The 15677-nt window shown below is 50.1% G+C and overlaps 1 protein-coding gene across 3 annotated transcripts in view; it reads left to right on the top strand.

The window, feature by feature from the left end:
- The window catches only part of UBAP2L (ubiquitin associated protein 2 like), a 39422-nt gene that overhangs the window by 20572 nt on the left and 3173 nt on the right, over positions 1–15677 (top strand). For all 3 annotated transcript variants that reach the window (XM_087705091.1, XM_087705093.1, XM_087705092.1), the window contains 13 exons: positions 440–705; positions 3091–3263; positions 4452–4641; positions 5548–5602; positions 6668–6845; positions 8195–8267; positions 8440–8635; positions 9785–9873; positions 11415–11468; positions 12707–12788; positions 13768–13985; positions 14108–14213; positions 15265–15332. In XM_087705091.1, coding sequence (XP_087561217.1) covers positions 440–705; positions 3091–3263; positions 4452–4641; positions 5548–5602; positions 6668–6845; positions 8195–8267; positions 8440–8635; positions 9785–9873; positions 11415–11468; positions 12707–12788; positions 13768–13985; positions 14108–14213; positions 15265–15332 — 1748 coding nt within the window. The remainder of the gene's footprint in view (positions 1–439; positions 706–3090; positions 3264–4451; positions 4642–5547; positions 5603–6667; positions 6846–8194; positions 8268–8439; positions 8636–9784; positions 9874–11414; positions 11469–12706; positions 12789–13767; positions 13986–14107; positions 14214–15264; positions 15333–15677) is intronic.

Genomic DNA, 15677 nt, shown 5'->3' on the forward strand with positions numbered 1-15677 from the left:
GACTCCGAAGGCAGCTGATAACCGTCAGACGGCCCTGCCCCCCCCCCTCTACCTCCGACACAGAGCCCTCCTCAGATCCCTCCCCAGACAGCGCTGCCTAGGGAACCATTAGATAAGAGGCTGCTGAGCCCTCAGCTGCCTAACGGGTAGAGCAAAAGGCAGGGAGGGGGAACCTTCCCTAGTTCCTCAGACTGCCAAAGAGACGGCGGGAGATTGGCACACTCGGGCAAAGTAACCTTACAAATAAAGTAGAATTAATTCGCCTGTGTGGTCCAAGGATGACAGAAGCAAGGGAGAAAGGGGTTTTGTAACAAGTTCCTCGGGAACTGCTCCACCCCCCCCCCACACACAGATGTTTTGCCCAAGGAACCTCTTCGTTTTCTTCGCCTCCCCCTGCAAAGGGGGAGCCCCCCGTGCCAACTTTCTCTCTCTCCCGCAGACCTAAAGAACCCCTCAGAACCGGCGGCGCACAGTCCCTTCACCAAACGGCAGGCCTTTTCCCCCACCTCTGCCATGATGGAAGCCTTCCTCCAGGAAAAGCAGCCGGCGGTGACGGCCTCCTCCGTTTCGGCTCCGCCGCCTCCGTCCTCCCCCCTCGCCACCAAAACTAACCCAGTCTCCCAGATGTCACCGGATTCCTCCAGCCCTCAGCCGGCCCAGCAGAAATTAAAACAACAGAAAAAGAAGGCCTCCTTGACATCAAAGGTGAGAGGGAGAGGAGAAGGAGGAGAAGAGAAAGAGAGAGAAGATAGAGAGAGGAGAGAGAAGAGAGAAAGAGAAAAAGAAGAGAGAGAGAGAAGAGGGAGAGAAGAGGGAGAGAGAGAGAGAAGGAGAAGAGAAAGAGAAAAGAGAGAGAAGATAGAGAGGAGAGAGAGAGAAAGAGAGAGGAGGGAGAGAGAGGAGGAGAGAGGGAGAAGGAGAAGAGAAAGGAGAGAGAGAAGAGAGAGAGAAAGAGAGAAAGAAGAGAGAGAGAGAGAAGAGGGAGAGAGAGAGAAGGAGAAGAGAAAGAGAGAAGATAGAGAAGAGAGAGGAGAGAGAGGAGAGAGAGAAAGAAAGAAGAGAGAGAGAAGGAGGAGAAGAGAAAGAGAGAGAAGATAGAGAGAGGAGAGAGAGAAAGAAGAGAGAGAGAGAGAAGATTGGGGGGGAAGGGACCTCTTTCAAATTGGATCTGTTGTCCCCCTTTTGGGGAGTTGTGGGGATGACATGGGGCCCGAAATCCTGGACTCAAGCTGGCTAGCTAGGATGCCGCTAGTGGATTCCCCTAAGTTAGCCGAGTCCACACATCTTAAAAAGTTGTCGAGTTGTTGAGAAATGCTTCTCTAGGCTAAGGGGCCCCTCCCTGAAATCCAAGGGCCACAGCCCATGCTTGGCCCCCGCAGTCCTTTTACGGCTGACAACTTTTCACCCAGCCGAATGGGGGGAAATCAGGAAAACGGTGCCATGAATTTAAATCCCTTTTAAATCGAGTTCTCGTCTTGGCAAAGGCGAAAAGGCTCGATTGAGGAATGTTTCCCAGCAAGCGTGGTTTGGATCGAATCCGGCCGAGGTCAGCTGCATGCCAGTAGACCCCTTTTGGGCTCGGACGTAGCCTTAAAGGGGGGACAGCGCATGCCACAGCAAGTGCCAGGCTCGTGGGCGAATTCGCTGTTTCAGCTGCATAGCTGGCCAGCTGCTCGTGATGCCTGAACAAGCCTGTAACTTTGGTGCAAATTCTGCAGCATTTAGGAAGTTGAGACCAAGGGTGAAATCCAGCAGGTTCTGATAAGGTTCTGGAGAACCAGTAGCGGAAATTTTTGAGTAGTTGGGAGAACCGGGCAAAAGCCACCTCTGGCTGGTCCTAGAGTGGGGAGGGAGTGGAGATTTTGGAGTATCCTTCCCCTGCCACACGCCCACCAAGCCATGAATTCCACCACTGGTTTAGACCCTGTTGTATTTTAGATTTTAGATTTGATTTGTTTATTATTTATAGGCCGCCCTTTTCCCTGAGGGGACTCAGGGCGGCTTACAATTTGTGAGGAGGGGAATACAAGACAAGACATGAGACAATACATAAGTAAAAATAGAGCACAACATTCATTCATCATTCGGGTGGGGACGGATTAGAATCTTTATCCCCAGGCCTGACGGGATAGCCAGGCCTTGAGGGCTGTGCGGAAGGTCTGGACGGTGGTGAGGGTGCGAATCTCCACGGGGAGGTCGTTATTGAAATAATTAAGAGAGAGATGGGATAGACAGACTGACAGATGAAAGAGATAGTGAAAAGAGAGATATAATATAGATAGTGATAAGAGAGAGAGATGATAGATAATTGATAGATGATACACTGATAAGAGAGAGACAGATCACAGAGATAGACTAGAAAGAATAGAATAGGATAGATAGAATAGAGTAGAATAGGAGAAATGAATAGAACAGTAGGAGAAATAAAATAGGAGGGATAGGATAGAATAGGAGAAATAGAATAGGAGAAATGGGATAGAATAGAATAGGAGGGATAGGACAGAATAGAATAGAATAGGAGAAATAGAATAGGAGGGATAGGATAGGATAGAATAGGAGGAATAGAATAGAATAGGAGGGATAGGATAGAATAGGAGGGATAGAATAGAATAGGAAAAATGAATAGAATAGGAGGGATAGAATAGAATAGGAGAAATAATAGGAGAAATGAATAGAATAGGAGAAATAGAATAGAATAGGGATAGAATATAATATAATAGAAGAAATGAATAGAATAGGAGAAATAGGATAGAATAGAATAGGAGAAATAAAATAGGGAAAGGATAGGATAGAATAGGAGAAATAGAATAGAATAGGAGAAATAAAATAGGGAAAGGATAGGATAGAATAGGAGAAATAGAATAGAATAGGAGAAATTAATAGAACAGAATAGGAGAAATAAAATAGGGATAGGATAGAATAGAATAGGTAGGATAGGATAGAATAGAATAATAAGATACAAACCTCAACTTTTTAGCGGGGCACAATAATATCCGCTAGCCAGTCCTAGAACCACAAACCGACCTCAGCGGCCAAAAACCCCGAAAAGCCAAGCGCTTCCGTCTCCAATCAAACCGTCTCGTCCTTCAGATTCCAGCTCTGGCGGTGGAGATGCCCGGTTCGGCGGACATTTCGGGGCTCAACTTGCAATTCGGGGCCTTGCAGTTTGGTTCGGAGCCCGTCCTCTCCGAGTACGAAGCCCCCCCTGCTCCAAGCACCACGGCCAGCCAGCCTCCCAACAGCCTCTACACGAGCACCGCCAGGTGAAAACCCCCAAACCGCTCACAACGAGGGGTGGGGGGGCTCGGCGGCGCTGTAGGTATCGGTTAGGTAGGATCGAGGTCCAGGCGCAGATGAGAAACACCCCCCCTCCCCTTTAAATATATTTTTTATCGTATTCGAAACAAGATCAAAGTACAAAATGCAGAAACCACACACACACCCCACAAAAAATGGAAAGAATCCAAAAGAAAAATTAAACCTCAAAAGAATAAAAAAAAGGGAAAAATCAAAAAGTAAATAGAACCAACAGAGGAACATCTGCTTCAGCAGATGTGAAATTTGCCATCAGCCCAATAGCGTTGATCACTCCTAGCACTCCCAAGTCCTCTTAACCTTTTGGGTTAGTTATATAGCCCAGCGGTCACCCACTGGTGGTCCGTGAGAAAATTTTGGTGGTCCGTAGAAAAATTATTAGCATTTTTTTATATTGCACTCAATCAGGGGGTCCTCAAAGTACGGCCCCCTGGGCTGGATACGTGCAATGGACGCTTGTGTTGCTGCAGGGAGTCTCCCCCCTTCGAGGTCTTTTTGGGTGGGTCAGAAGGGGGCAGAAATTCCACCTTGGGGTCTGCTTCGGCCTCTCGGTGGGGGGCTTTGGGCGAAGGCTGGAGGGAAGCCCCGTTGGGGGGCGAAGAGCCGGAGGGCCTCGTTCCAGTGGGGCTGCATCACGGCCTGGAACCGGCTGACTCATCTCAGCCCGGTAGCTGGCCTCGCACTCCCGCAGGTCTTCCCTCTGCTTGGAAAGCCTACGCTCCTAGTCCTCAGGGAGGTGCTTCTGCTGAGCCTCCTCCTCCTCGGCCAGATCCAATGTGAACTGAGCCATTTTGCCAACTCTTTCTCCTGGAGGCTGCTCAGCTCCAGCAATTGAATCCTGTTGGGGCCCTAAGGAGCCCGGGCGGGCAGGCGAGGAGTGGCGAGTAGAGGCCGGCAAGGCGCCCCACGATGTGAACGACATTGATTTGGCCACGCCCACCCAGTCACAGGACCACCTAGCCACGCCCACCCAGCCGGTCATTAGGCAGATCATATGAGTGGGTCCGCAGGGTTTAAAATTATGAATTTAGTGGCCCCTGAGGTCCGAAAGGTTGGCGATCTAGGCAGACATGGTTCTCTTCCCTTCTGGTCTCATCCACTCACGTTGCGTTTCTTCTCTCGTTCTCCCTTCCTAGCGAGTCTCTGCCCACGATTTCCTCCAACAAGAGCCAGGATCCGGCCTTCCCGAGTGGCACCATGCCCACCGCAACGTATACCTCCCAGAACAGTGCTCAGGGACCACTGTACGAGCAGAGATCCACTCAGACCCGGCGGTACCCCAACTCCATCTCGTCCTCGCCCCAAAAAGACTTAAGCCAGGCCAAGGTAGGCTGGATCTCCTGGGCGCCTTCGGGCCCACGAAAGCTTGTCCGTAAGAGGGGAGGATTCCAGAGCGAGGCAGGTGGTGTAGTGGTTAAGGGGTTGGTCTCGAAACCAGGCGATGCTGAGTTCTAGTTCTGCCTTAGACGTGAAAGCCGGCTGAGTGAGTTTGGGCCAATCACCAAAAGACGGAGAATTCTAGTACCGCCTTAGGTATGAAAGCCAGCTGGGTGAGTTTGGGCCAATCAATAGGAGATGGAGAGTTCTAGTCCCGCCTTAAGCATGAAAGCTGGTTGGACGGGTTTGGGCCAATCAATAGGAGACGGAGAGTTCTAGTCATGCCTTAAGCATGAAAGCCGGTTGGATAAGTTTGGGCCAATCAATAGGAGACGGAGAGTTCTAGTCCCGCCTTAGGCATGAAAGCCAGTTGGATGAGTTTGGGCCAATCAATAGGAGACGGAGAGTTCTGGTCCCGCCTTAAGCATGAAAGCCGGTTGGATGAGTTTGGGCCAATCAATAGGAGACGGAGAGTTCTAGTCCCGCCTTAAGCATGAAAGCCGGTTGGATGAGTTTGGGCCAATCAATAGGAGATGGAGAGTTCTAGTCCTGCCTTAAGCATGAAAGCTGGTTGGACGGGTTTGGGCCAATCAATAGGAGACGAAGAGTTCTAGTCCCGCCTTAAGCATGAAAGCCGGTTGGACGAGTTTGGGCCAATCAATAGGAGACGGAGAGTTCTAGTCCCGCCTTAGGCATGGAAGCCAGATGGGAGCCTTCCAATCAGTTCCCCTCTCTCAGCCCAAGCCACCTTGCAAGGTTGTTGTGGGGAAAACGGGAGGAAAGAGTATTGGATCATGTTCCTGTGAAATCGCAACGGCGGGAGAAAAATGTATATATCTTGTTCCTTTCCTCTAGAATGGCTTCAGCTCGGTGGCACCGACGCAGTTGCAAACCACCCAGACAACTGAAGGTAAGGCCCCCTTTGCTTGGGCATGTGAGGGGGAGAGCAGGCGGTCTTCTGACTGACGCAGAACCGCCAAAAGAAAAGAATAGCTGAGAAATCAGGGTCGAGACTTGGGAGGAAAGCCAAGGGTGAATGGCCCCTCCCAGAGGACATATAAAAGAGGAGCGAAAGTGGGAGGGGGCTTTTGCAGGAAACAATTCCTTCGTCCGGCCGTTAAGATTCGTTTCAGGAGTGCGAAGATCTGCCCGTCAATCTCCCGAGACTCTCTGCCCAGGGTCTTTCCTTGCCCAGCACTTCATCTGGGAAAATATTGGCAGCTTTCCAAGACAGATGAGGTCTGTGGCGATACGTACTCCTTTGAGAGAACTGTTTGCCGAGCCTTGGCCGAAGGCGGAGAGGGATTCACATTCGTTGAACAAAACGGGGTTTTTATCAGGACTCTCGGCCTCCTGCTCTTTCGGGAAGCCCTAGAACGCTACCTAGGTCACCCATGGCAAACTTTCCGAGTGCCCAAAAGGGAAACATGCATGCATGCGTGTGAATGTGTCCATGCCAGAGTGCCAGAAACCTTGGAAGACCAGCTGGCTGGGTGTGCACATGCCTCCTTTTTTTTTGCTGTTTTTTGGGGAACATTTTCAGGCTGTTTTTCGGGCCAAAACCAGCTTGAGAAACGGCCTGGAAAACACCCTGAAAACACAGCCCGAAAATGGCCCAAGAAGGGTATGAAAAAGCCCCCCCCCCCCAATTCCGATGCCCGCAAAGCCCAGCGTTGCCACCTCTGGCATGTGTTCCATTCGTTTGCCATCAGAAGACCTCCTAGGTGTTTCTCCACCTCGGCCATTTTAAGAGGCGTGGACTTCAACTCCCAGAATTCCACAGGAATTCTGGGAGTTGAAGTCCCCGCCTCTTAAAGCCACAGACGGTGGCCTAACATGGTCACTTTTAAGAGCCCGTCCCCAGCAGAATCACACCAGCAATAGAACATTTCCCATTCTGCCATTGGCAAAACCCCTATTGGCTGCTGACGCCCTCTGCCTCTCTCTTGCCTCTTTGACCTCCCCTCCCCACCAGGTTCCGCCGGGTCTGCAGTCAAATCCGACTCCCCTTCGGCCCCCAGCATCACCGCCCCTCTGAGCGACGCCGTATCGGCCGCCTCCCTGCTGACCACAGCCACCCAGCATTCCTCGGTGCTGAGCAGCCTGAATCACGCCGAGGAGCTCTCGAATACAGCCGCCACGCAACACAGCAGGTACCAGCGAGAGATTGGGAGGGCCGCTGCCAGCGAGCCCCCCTTCCCCCCAACTCTTCACCTTCCGTGCCTCGAGCTTACAGTTCCTGTTCCCCCACCACCACCATAGAGACTCCTCCTAGCATGGCGTCCTTTTTCCTCTGCCTGTCCTAAGTGAAACCCTTATCGATTATTCTTATTTTTATCTTTGCGGCTTTTGGGCCCAAAATCTTACAGCTATCGAAGCCCCCCCAAAACCCTACAAAGCTCGCTTGGAAAGAATAAACTTTACAGCAGATACCCCCCCCCCCCTTGACTCGTATTTACGACAGTTGCAGCGTCCCGGGGTTACGTGATTTCCCTTTTTTCCCCAACCTTCTGTCCAGCCAAGTCAACGAGGAAGCCCGATTGACTTCACAACTAAACTTTAACAGCTGTCGTGATTTGCTTAACCAATCGTGGCAAGGAAGGTCGTAAGGCGGGGAGGGGGGGCAAAACTCACTTCCACCCGTGTCTCACTTAGCCACATAAATGTTGGGACTCCACATTGTGGTTGTAAGTCGAGGGCTTCCTGTATTCTTTCATCCCTCTGCTGGCAGAGAAAAAGGATGCCCTGCTAGGAGGAGACTCTATGGTGGGGGAAACCGGACTTCCGCTCGGCTCCAGAATTGAACGATGGGTTAGGATCTTTGTGGCTCTTTGAGTGTTTTAAAGCTTGCCCGAGCCCTGGACTAACTTTTTTAACAGCGGCTGGCAGTTTCGCTTAACAGTTGTATCAAGAGAGGTCACACAATGAGGAGAAATCTACCTTAAAACAATGGAAAATTTGGGCTCCGTGGTGGCCGTAAATCGAGGACTTTTTTAACGCCTGCATTTCCGAAGACAGGCAGCTTCAAATCGTAGCACAGCAGCAGAGCAACAAGAAGGATTAAGAAAAACGAGGGTCTTTTAGTTCGATTTCACTAGAGAAATCCGTGTTGGAGAAAACCAGGCCGACTTAAATGATTGTGAACAAGGAAGGAAGGAAGGAAGGAAGGAAGGAAGGAAGGAAGGAAGGAAGGAAGGAAGGAAGGAAGGAAGGAAGGAAGGAGATGGGAATGAAGGGAAAGGAAGAAAGGAGATGGGAATGAAGGGAAAGGAAGGAAGGAAGGAGATGGGAATGAAGGGAAAGGAAGGAAGGAAGGAGATGGAAATGAAGGGAAAGGAAGAAAGGAGATGGGAATGAAGGGAAAGGAAGAAAGGAGATGGGAATGAAGGGAAAGGAAGGAAGGAAGGAGATAGGAAGGAAGGAAGGAAGGAAGGAAGGAAGGAAGGAAGGAAGGAAGGAGATTAAAATGTTGATTTACCAGCCTTGCTGTTTCTTCCCACAGTACCTTACCTGCCCAACAGAACAGCCTCTCTTCCTCAACTTCCTCTGGTCGCACGTCAACTTCGACTCTCTTGGTGAGTGGGGGGTCCTGAACCAGGGGGGGGAGAGAGAAATATCTGAGAAATATTCAATAGAATAGGATATAATTCAATATTAAGACACCCCCCTCTCTTGGCTCTGAGCCATCTCCTCCTCATGCCCCCCGTGGCTTTCTCCCCCCATCGTCTTTCCCCCTCCTCTCTCTAGCACACCAGCATGGAGAGCGAAGCCGTGCTCCACTCTTCTACAAGCACTTTCTCCACCGCCTCCAGTACCGTCTCGGCTGCACCGCCGGTGGTGAGCGCTCCCTCAAGCCTGAGCAGCGTCAGCAGCCTGGGCCTGAGCCTCAGTAATAACTCCACCGTGACGGCCACCACGCGCAACTCCATAGCCACGACGTCAGGTGCCTCCTCAAGGACCAGGGTTGAGTTGGGTTGGGTTGAGTTGGTTGGTTGGTTGGTTGGTTTGACAATCTTGGTGATGACCGTTGGATTGGGAGAGGATTTCAAGGTGGGTGGAGTCCTTTGAAGGAGGGCAGGTCAAAAAAGAAATGACTGTGTGGGATTCTAGGATAGCCGAACCAGTAAAGCCTGGGAGAAATTTCTCTCTACTCCGCCGTATAGCGAAACTGAATCATGCCGGGCTGTCTTGAGTCTCTTCCTCACCCTCTGCACTTCCCCAGGATGAAATTATAACCCTCTTTTCTCCTCTCCCTCCTTTTCCTCTTCATCGTTTCCTTCTCCTTTCTCTTCTCCTCCATCTTCATAATTTCCATCTCCTCTTTATTTCTGCTCCTCTTCTTTTTTCTCCTCTCTTCTTTTTCTCCCTCTTCCTTTTCCTCCTCCTCTCTGTTTCTCCTCCTCCTCTTCTTCCTTTTCCTCCTCCTTTTCCTCCTTCTTTTCCTCCTCCTCCTCTCTTCTCCTTCTCTTCCTTTTCCGCTCTCTTTTCCTCCTCTTCCTTTTCCTCTTCTTCGTCTTCTCTGTTTTCCTCCTCCTCTCTTCTTCTCCTCCTCCTTGTCATCTTCATCGTTTCCTTCTCCTTTCTCTTCTCCATCTTCATAATTTCCATCTCCTCTTTATTTCTCCTCCTCTTATTCTTTTTCTCCTCTCTTCTTTATCCTCTTCCTCTTCCTCCTTCTCTCTTTTTTCTCCTCCTCCTTTTCCTCCTCCTCCCGTCTTCTACTCCTCCTTCACTTCCTTTTCCTCTTTTCCTCTTCTTCCTTTTCCTCTTCTTCGTCTTCTTCTGTTTTCCTCCTCTCTTCTCCTCCTCTTCCTTTTCATCCTCCTTGTCATCTTCATCATTTCCTTCTCCTTTCTCTTCTCCATCTTCATAATTTCCATCTCTTTATTTCTCCTCCCCTTTTTCTCCTCTCTTCTTTTTCTCCTCCTCTTCTTTTTTCTCCCTCTTCCTTTTCCTCTTCTTTGTCTCCTCCTCTTTTCCTCCTCCTCTCTTCTTCTCTTCCTTTTCCTCCCCCCCTTCTTCTTCTTCTCTCCTTTTTCTTCCTCTTCCACCTCTTTTCCTCCCCCCTCCTCCATCTTCTTTATCCTTATAGGAAAGGCTCCCCCCAACCTGCCTCCCGGCGTGCCACCATTGTTGCCGAACCCGTACATCATGGCGCCAGGGCTGCTGCACGCCTACCCGGTGAGTCAGGCCCACCGGGCCATCCTCCCCACCAGCGAACCCACGCCAGTAGATCCTACTCCACTCTTACACCAGTAGAGGAGCAGGAGGGACAGCGCGTGGGAGAACAACCCCGAGCAGTACCGGATGTGGTTGACGCAGCCCCTCAAACACTGCCTGAACTCACAACAACTGTCTCGGACAAGAAGAAGAAGGGAAAAAATTGCAAATAAGGAGGGCGGGATCCTCTCTTTCACTGGGGAGAGAAAATCTAGTTTATTCCTCAGCCCATCTCTAAATCAGATAATCTTGTCGCTGTTAACAGAGGACGCCAGTTAAAATAGCTGTTCTCCCGGGGATTCTAGGAAGTAAAATGTTCAGGGTAAACATTTATCCTAAAATATCATGATCTCCCACCCACCCCCCAACTTGTTGTGGCCTGCCAGCAGATCTGGCTGCAGATTCAGACAGTGAGGAGGTTGGGGAGGAAGATGGGTCAGTCCTGGAGTCTGGGGGAGGCTCTGACGAGGGCTCTGTGTCGGAGGCAGAAAGGGGGCCAGGGCCGTCTGACAGTTATCAGCTGCCTTCAGAGTCAGACATCAGTGAGGCAGAAGAACAGCTGGAGCCTGTTCCCAGTGTGCGTATGCGCAGAGCTGCCAGACAAAGGGAACGGCTAAAGAACAGGGGTCGACTTGGGAGTAAGGCCACAGGTGGACAATGAATAGGGAATAAAAGAGAAGCGAAAGGGGAGTAGAGTTTGCAGGAGACCATTAGTTTGCTTCATTGGCTCATGACTCTCCGAGACTCCTGGCCAAGTTCTGCAGAGATCAGCCTGGCAGCTCTCCAAGCCTGATAAGGTCTGTGACCGTAAATCCTCCCTCGAAACACCTTGGTGGAGGTGAATGGGCAAAATTCACAGCAGATCAATAAAGGGGTTTTTTCTCGAGACCAAAAGTTTGCTTCAGATTCTCAGGAAGCCTCGGCCAGAACACCACTTGAATAAACTGTAGGAAATTTTCTCCCGAGTTTCCTGATCTGATTACAGAATCCTGCTGCTTAACCTGCAAACAACGTAACACCAAGCATGTTATTTTATTTAGAGTTTAAGCGGTGTTACTCCGCGGTTAAATAAAAGGGACATTCTGTGCGTTGTCAGGGAACAATCCCCAAAAAATGATCACGTGTGCAGAGTCACATATGCACAGCACAGGCTTCTTCGGTTGTCGACTTGAGTGGAAAAACCGAAAGGCTTTTTTGTTTTCCACTTGTGCATTTGTGGAGTTTACACGTTTGGATCAAGTCTCTCCTGGATAGGGTTAGGGTTAGCACAACACATTGTAATTTTATTTTTAAGGCAGGCGTATGACCAGTATATAAATATCTTGCTGTAAATTAAAGACATCCAGATCCCTAAATCTTGTCTCTTTGAAATCCTAGTTAGGGCATCCAAAACAAGAAAGAAATAATAATAATCTCATTTGAAACATTTTGGAGATTTCCTGATTTCTTTCTCCCTCCCTCCTCTCTCTCTCAGCTTGTAATTCACTCTGTTTCTGTTGCAGCCCCAAGTTTACGGCTACGATGACTTACAGATGCTGCAGACAAGGTTCCCCTTGGTGAGTTAAAACCCAGCCTTCCCCAACAGCCAGTCCTCGGACTTACGGCCACAACAGAGCCCAAAATTTCTGTTGCTCACATGAGCCTTTGCCCCTTTTTACGAACACTCTCGCCGCCGTTGAAAGTTTCCAAACAAACCATTTAAAATGAGAATAGGGTGAAAATGCAACAGTTCTAAGATAAAATACGATAATTTGTCGGAATATAAGACCCACGTTTCCCCCCAAAAAAGAGGGTGAAAATCTGGGTGCGACTTATACACTGAATACAGCATTTTTGGCCTCCCGAAAGCCCACCCCCTTCACAGACGTGTAGAGGGTTTGGGAGGCCTATAATAGTGCTCCTGGGGGCTGGGGAGGGCAAAAACTGGCCATTTTTTGCTCATTTTTGCCACCCCCCTCCCCTCCCCGGTCCCTAGGAACATACTACAAGCCTCCTAAAGGCTATGCGTGCCCTTTTTGGGGCAAAAAATAGGCCTGTTTTTGCAAAAAAAAATGAGGCTTTTTTTCTTTGTTTTTTGCCCCCCCCCCCAAGCCCCCGGGAGCAATTTGCAGCCTTATCAAATTCTCTACATCCCCCGTTTTTCACCCCAAAAATGAGGTGTTCAGAGAGTTTGGGACGTCTGCAGAGTGCAAACACTTTTTTAAAAAAAAAATTACCTCTTCAAAATCTTGGTGCGTCTGATATACTCCGAAAAATATGAGTAATACGCAAATATGTAAAATAGAATAAAATGGGCTAAAATTATATTCCGGCATTGCCCTTGTAAACCTACCCCAATCAGGCCGTTGCCTAAGGGATTCGCCTGCACTGGTTAAATTCGTCCCTCGGTTGTGAAGGGATTCACCCTTGAATTTGCTAATCCGAAGGTCGCAAAAGGGGATCGCTTGGCCCCTGGGAACACTGCGGCCGTCATAAATACGAGTTGCCAAGCAGCTGAATTTGGATCACGTGACCTGGGGGTGCTAAAACGGCCGTAACAGTGAAAAATGGTCCTAGGTCCCTTTTCTAAGTGCCGTTGTAACTTTGAATGGACACTAAACGGTTATAAGTCGAGAACTACCTGCATCTACCAGGTTTCTCGTCTCTTTTTTCTTTTTCTTTTTAAACTAAATTTGCTGCTGTGGTATCTCTCCCCCCCCCCCCTCTTTTATTGTCAAGTCTTGCAAACGTAATTTCCTGTTCCTGGGGTGTAATTTCACCTTCCTCTTCCTCCTCCTCCCTCTCTTCCTTCCAGGACTACTACAGTATCCCGTTCCCCACCCCAACCACTCCGCTGACCGGAAGAGATGCAAGCTTGAATAGCAACCCTTATTCTGGTAAGCGGCGAGACCGGAAGGGAGGGAGATTCCTCTGGGGCAAAACAGATGGCAAACCAAATCTTTCGCCTGGTTTAGCGGCTTCGTTGTCTTCGGAGCGGGGGCCTTGTGCCATGTGAAGAAGGGCCGGGGGCGTTCTTCTCCCGAAGAGTCGGGTCAGCCTGCGCTGTTCTCTCCATCTCCCCACTCTCCCTGCTCTTGGACCAGGAGACGGTGGCCCTTGCTCCTTGCCTGAGCTTTGTCACTCATGTTCACTGCTTAGCCTCTCTTGATCATCCTGCCCCCCCCCTCCCCTTCCTCCCAAGCCGTCCCAATTCTGAAAGGCCTGACTGGCCCTGCTTGGAGGAAGGGGGGGCTGGATGACCACGAAGGGCTAAGCAGTGAACACGAGAGACCGAGAGCTCAGGCGAGGAGCAAGGACCACCGCCTCCTGATCCAAGAGTACGGAGAGTGGAAAGAAGGCGTGAACAGCGCATTCTGGAGAAGAACATCCCGCCCCTCTTCGCAAGGCACATCTGGGGAAATGAGGCTTAAGGAGGTGCTGTGGGGAGGCGCATTTGTCAGGAGCAAACGCCGAAGTGCTGGGTGCTGATGTTGGAACTTGAACTTGAGTTCCTTGCCTAATTAAAACTGGATCCTTTGCTTCCTGAACTCCTCGCTTTGCCCTGCTGGATTCATCGCTGTGCAGCCTTCGGTGTACACAGCGCTGGGCTGGACTATTTGCATCCAGAGGCTGCTTGCGGAGTGTGGGTGTGTGTGTTTGTTTATTTGCTCTGGGAATGACCAGAAACATGGGAGCGTTGGGGAAAATTTTGGAGCAAGAAAGGAGCGGTTTGAACCGCCAGCTGCTGGTGTTATTCCCTGGGCCGTGCCCCGGGGATCGTCCCACCATCTTGCCCGCACGGCACGAATTTACCAGGATCACGGCTTACCTATGTGTCCTTAACCCCCCCCCCACTTTTTTTTTCTCTCCTTCCAGGTGATCTCACGAAATTTGGCCGAGGCGATGCCTCTTCCCCCGCGCCGGCGACCACGCTGGCCCAGCCTCAACAGAACCAGACCCAAACGCATCATACCACCCAACAGACCTTCCTCAACCCGGCCTTGCCGCCTGGCTACAGTTATACCAGCCTGCCCTACTACACTGGGGTTCCTGGGCTGCCCAGCACCTTCCAGTACGGGCCCGCTGTCTTTCCCGTGAGTGTGGCCAGCCTGCTGTGGGATTAAAGGGGATGGGAGGGTGGGTGGGTGAGCCTCCTTCCTGCCTCTCCCCCTCCCTCTCCTCCTCCCCCAGCTCATTCTCCCTCCTCTTTCCCCAGGTCGCCCCGACTTCTTCCAAACAGCACAGCGTCAACGTGAGCGTGAATGCCTCGGCCGCCCCATTTCAGCAAGCCAGTGGTTATGGGTCCCACGGATACAGCACGGGTAAGGAGATTTTGAATGGGCATGGGAGTGGGGGGAGGGCTTTGATTTGCATGGAGTGGGGAGGAGCAGAACCTGTTCTGACCGAGGCTTCCCGAGAACCTGAAGCAAGCTCCTTGTTGTCCCGACAAAAAAACCCCTTTTTATTAATTCCCCGTGAATTCTGCTCATTCACCTCCAGCAAAGTCTTTCAAAGGAGGATTTATGGTCACAGACCTTATCTGGCTTGGAGAGCTGCCAGGCCGATCTCTGCAAAACTTGGCCAGGAGTCTCGGAGAGTCACGAAATAACGAAGCGAACTAATGGTCTCCTGCAAACTCCATTCCCCCGTCGCTCTGCTTTTATTCCCTCTGGGAGGGGCCATTCACCGTCCACCTGTGGCCTTACTCCCAAGTCGGCCCTTGTTCTTTAGCTCTTCCCTTCGTCTGGCAACTCTGCGCTTCCACACACTGGGAACAGGCTCCAGCTGTTCTTCTGCCTCACTGATGTCTGACTCCGAAGGCAGCTGATAACTGGCATACGGCCCTGGCCCCCCTCTCTGCCTCCGACACAGAGCCCTCCTCCGAGCCTCCCCCAGACGCCCAGGTTCCTCCCCAACCCTCCTCACTATCCGAATCTGCTGCCATAACCACGTTGCTTGTATTTTTCAATTTATATTGTTTTTCTTTGTTTCCTAGTATAATTTGATGGCTTATTAGTAACCTATGACTATCCCTAAGTGTTGTTTCTTATGCTTCTTGATGGATGTATTCTATTTTATTTTTATTTTTGTGCACGGAGAGCATCTGCACCAAAGACAAATTGCTTGTGTGTCCAATCACACTTGGCCGATAAAGAATTCTATTCTCTTTTCTCTTTTCTATTATGTTCTATTCTATTATCTCTTCTCTGTTCTGTTCTATTCTTTTCTATTCTGCCTAAGAATTCAAGATTTACAGACAATTCGTATTGGCTACACAAGTTTCTAACCCCACTTTTAGATGCTAATTCTGATTGATAATTAATTGCTAATTCTGCTCCGCTTCCCCCACCCCCTTTTTTCCTTCTTCTCCAGGAGTTTCTGTAACATCCAGTAACACAGGAGTGCCTGATATCTCTGGGTCTGTTTATTCGAAAACGCAGGTTTGTAGTCGTGGAAAAAAAATGGGTATTTATCCCTGGGAGGCAAGGGATAAAAAGATTACAGGGATAATAGCCAGTCTGGCTATTACGGTTCTGATATAGCAACCGGGAGACTTTTGAGTTCTAGTTCTACCTTCAGCATGGAATTTTGCTGGGTGACTTTGGGCCAATCACCAGGAGACAGAGAGTTCTAGTTCCTCGTTAGACGTAAAAGTCGGCTGAGGGAATTTGAGCCAATCACCCAGAGATGGGGGAGTTCTAGTCCTGCCTTAAGCTTGGAATTTAGCTGGCGGACTTTGAGCCAATCACCAGGAGACGGGGAGTTCTAGTCCCACCTTAGGCATG

Source organism: Thamnophis sirtalis, unplaced genomic scaffold, assembly GCF_051295495.1.
Source record: "Thamnophis sirtalis isolate CommonGarterSnake01/CBP01778 unplaced genomic scaffold, rThaSir2_p1.2 scaffold_2, whole genome shotgun sequence".
Taxonomy (NCBI): domain Eukaryota; kingdom Metazoa; phylum Chordata; class Lepidosauria; order Squamata; family Natricidae; genus Thamnophis; species Thamnophis sirtalis.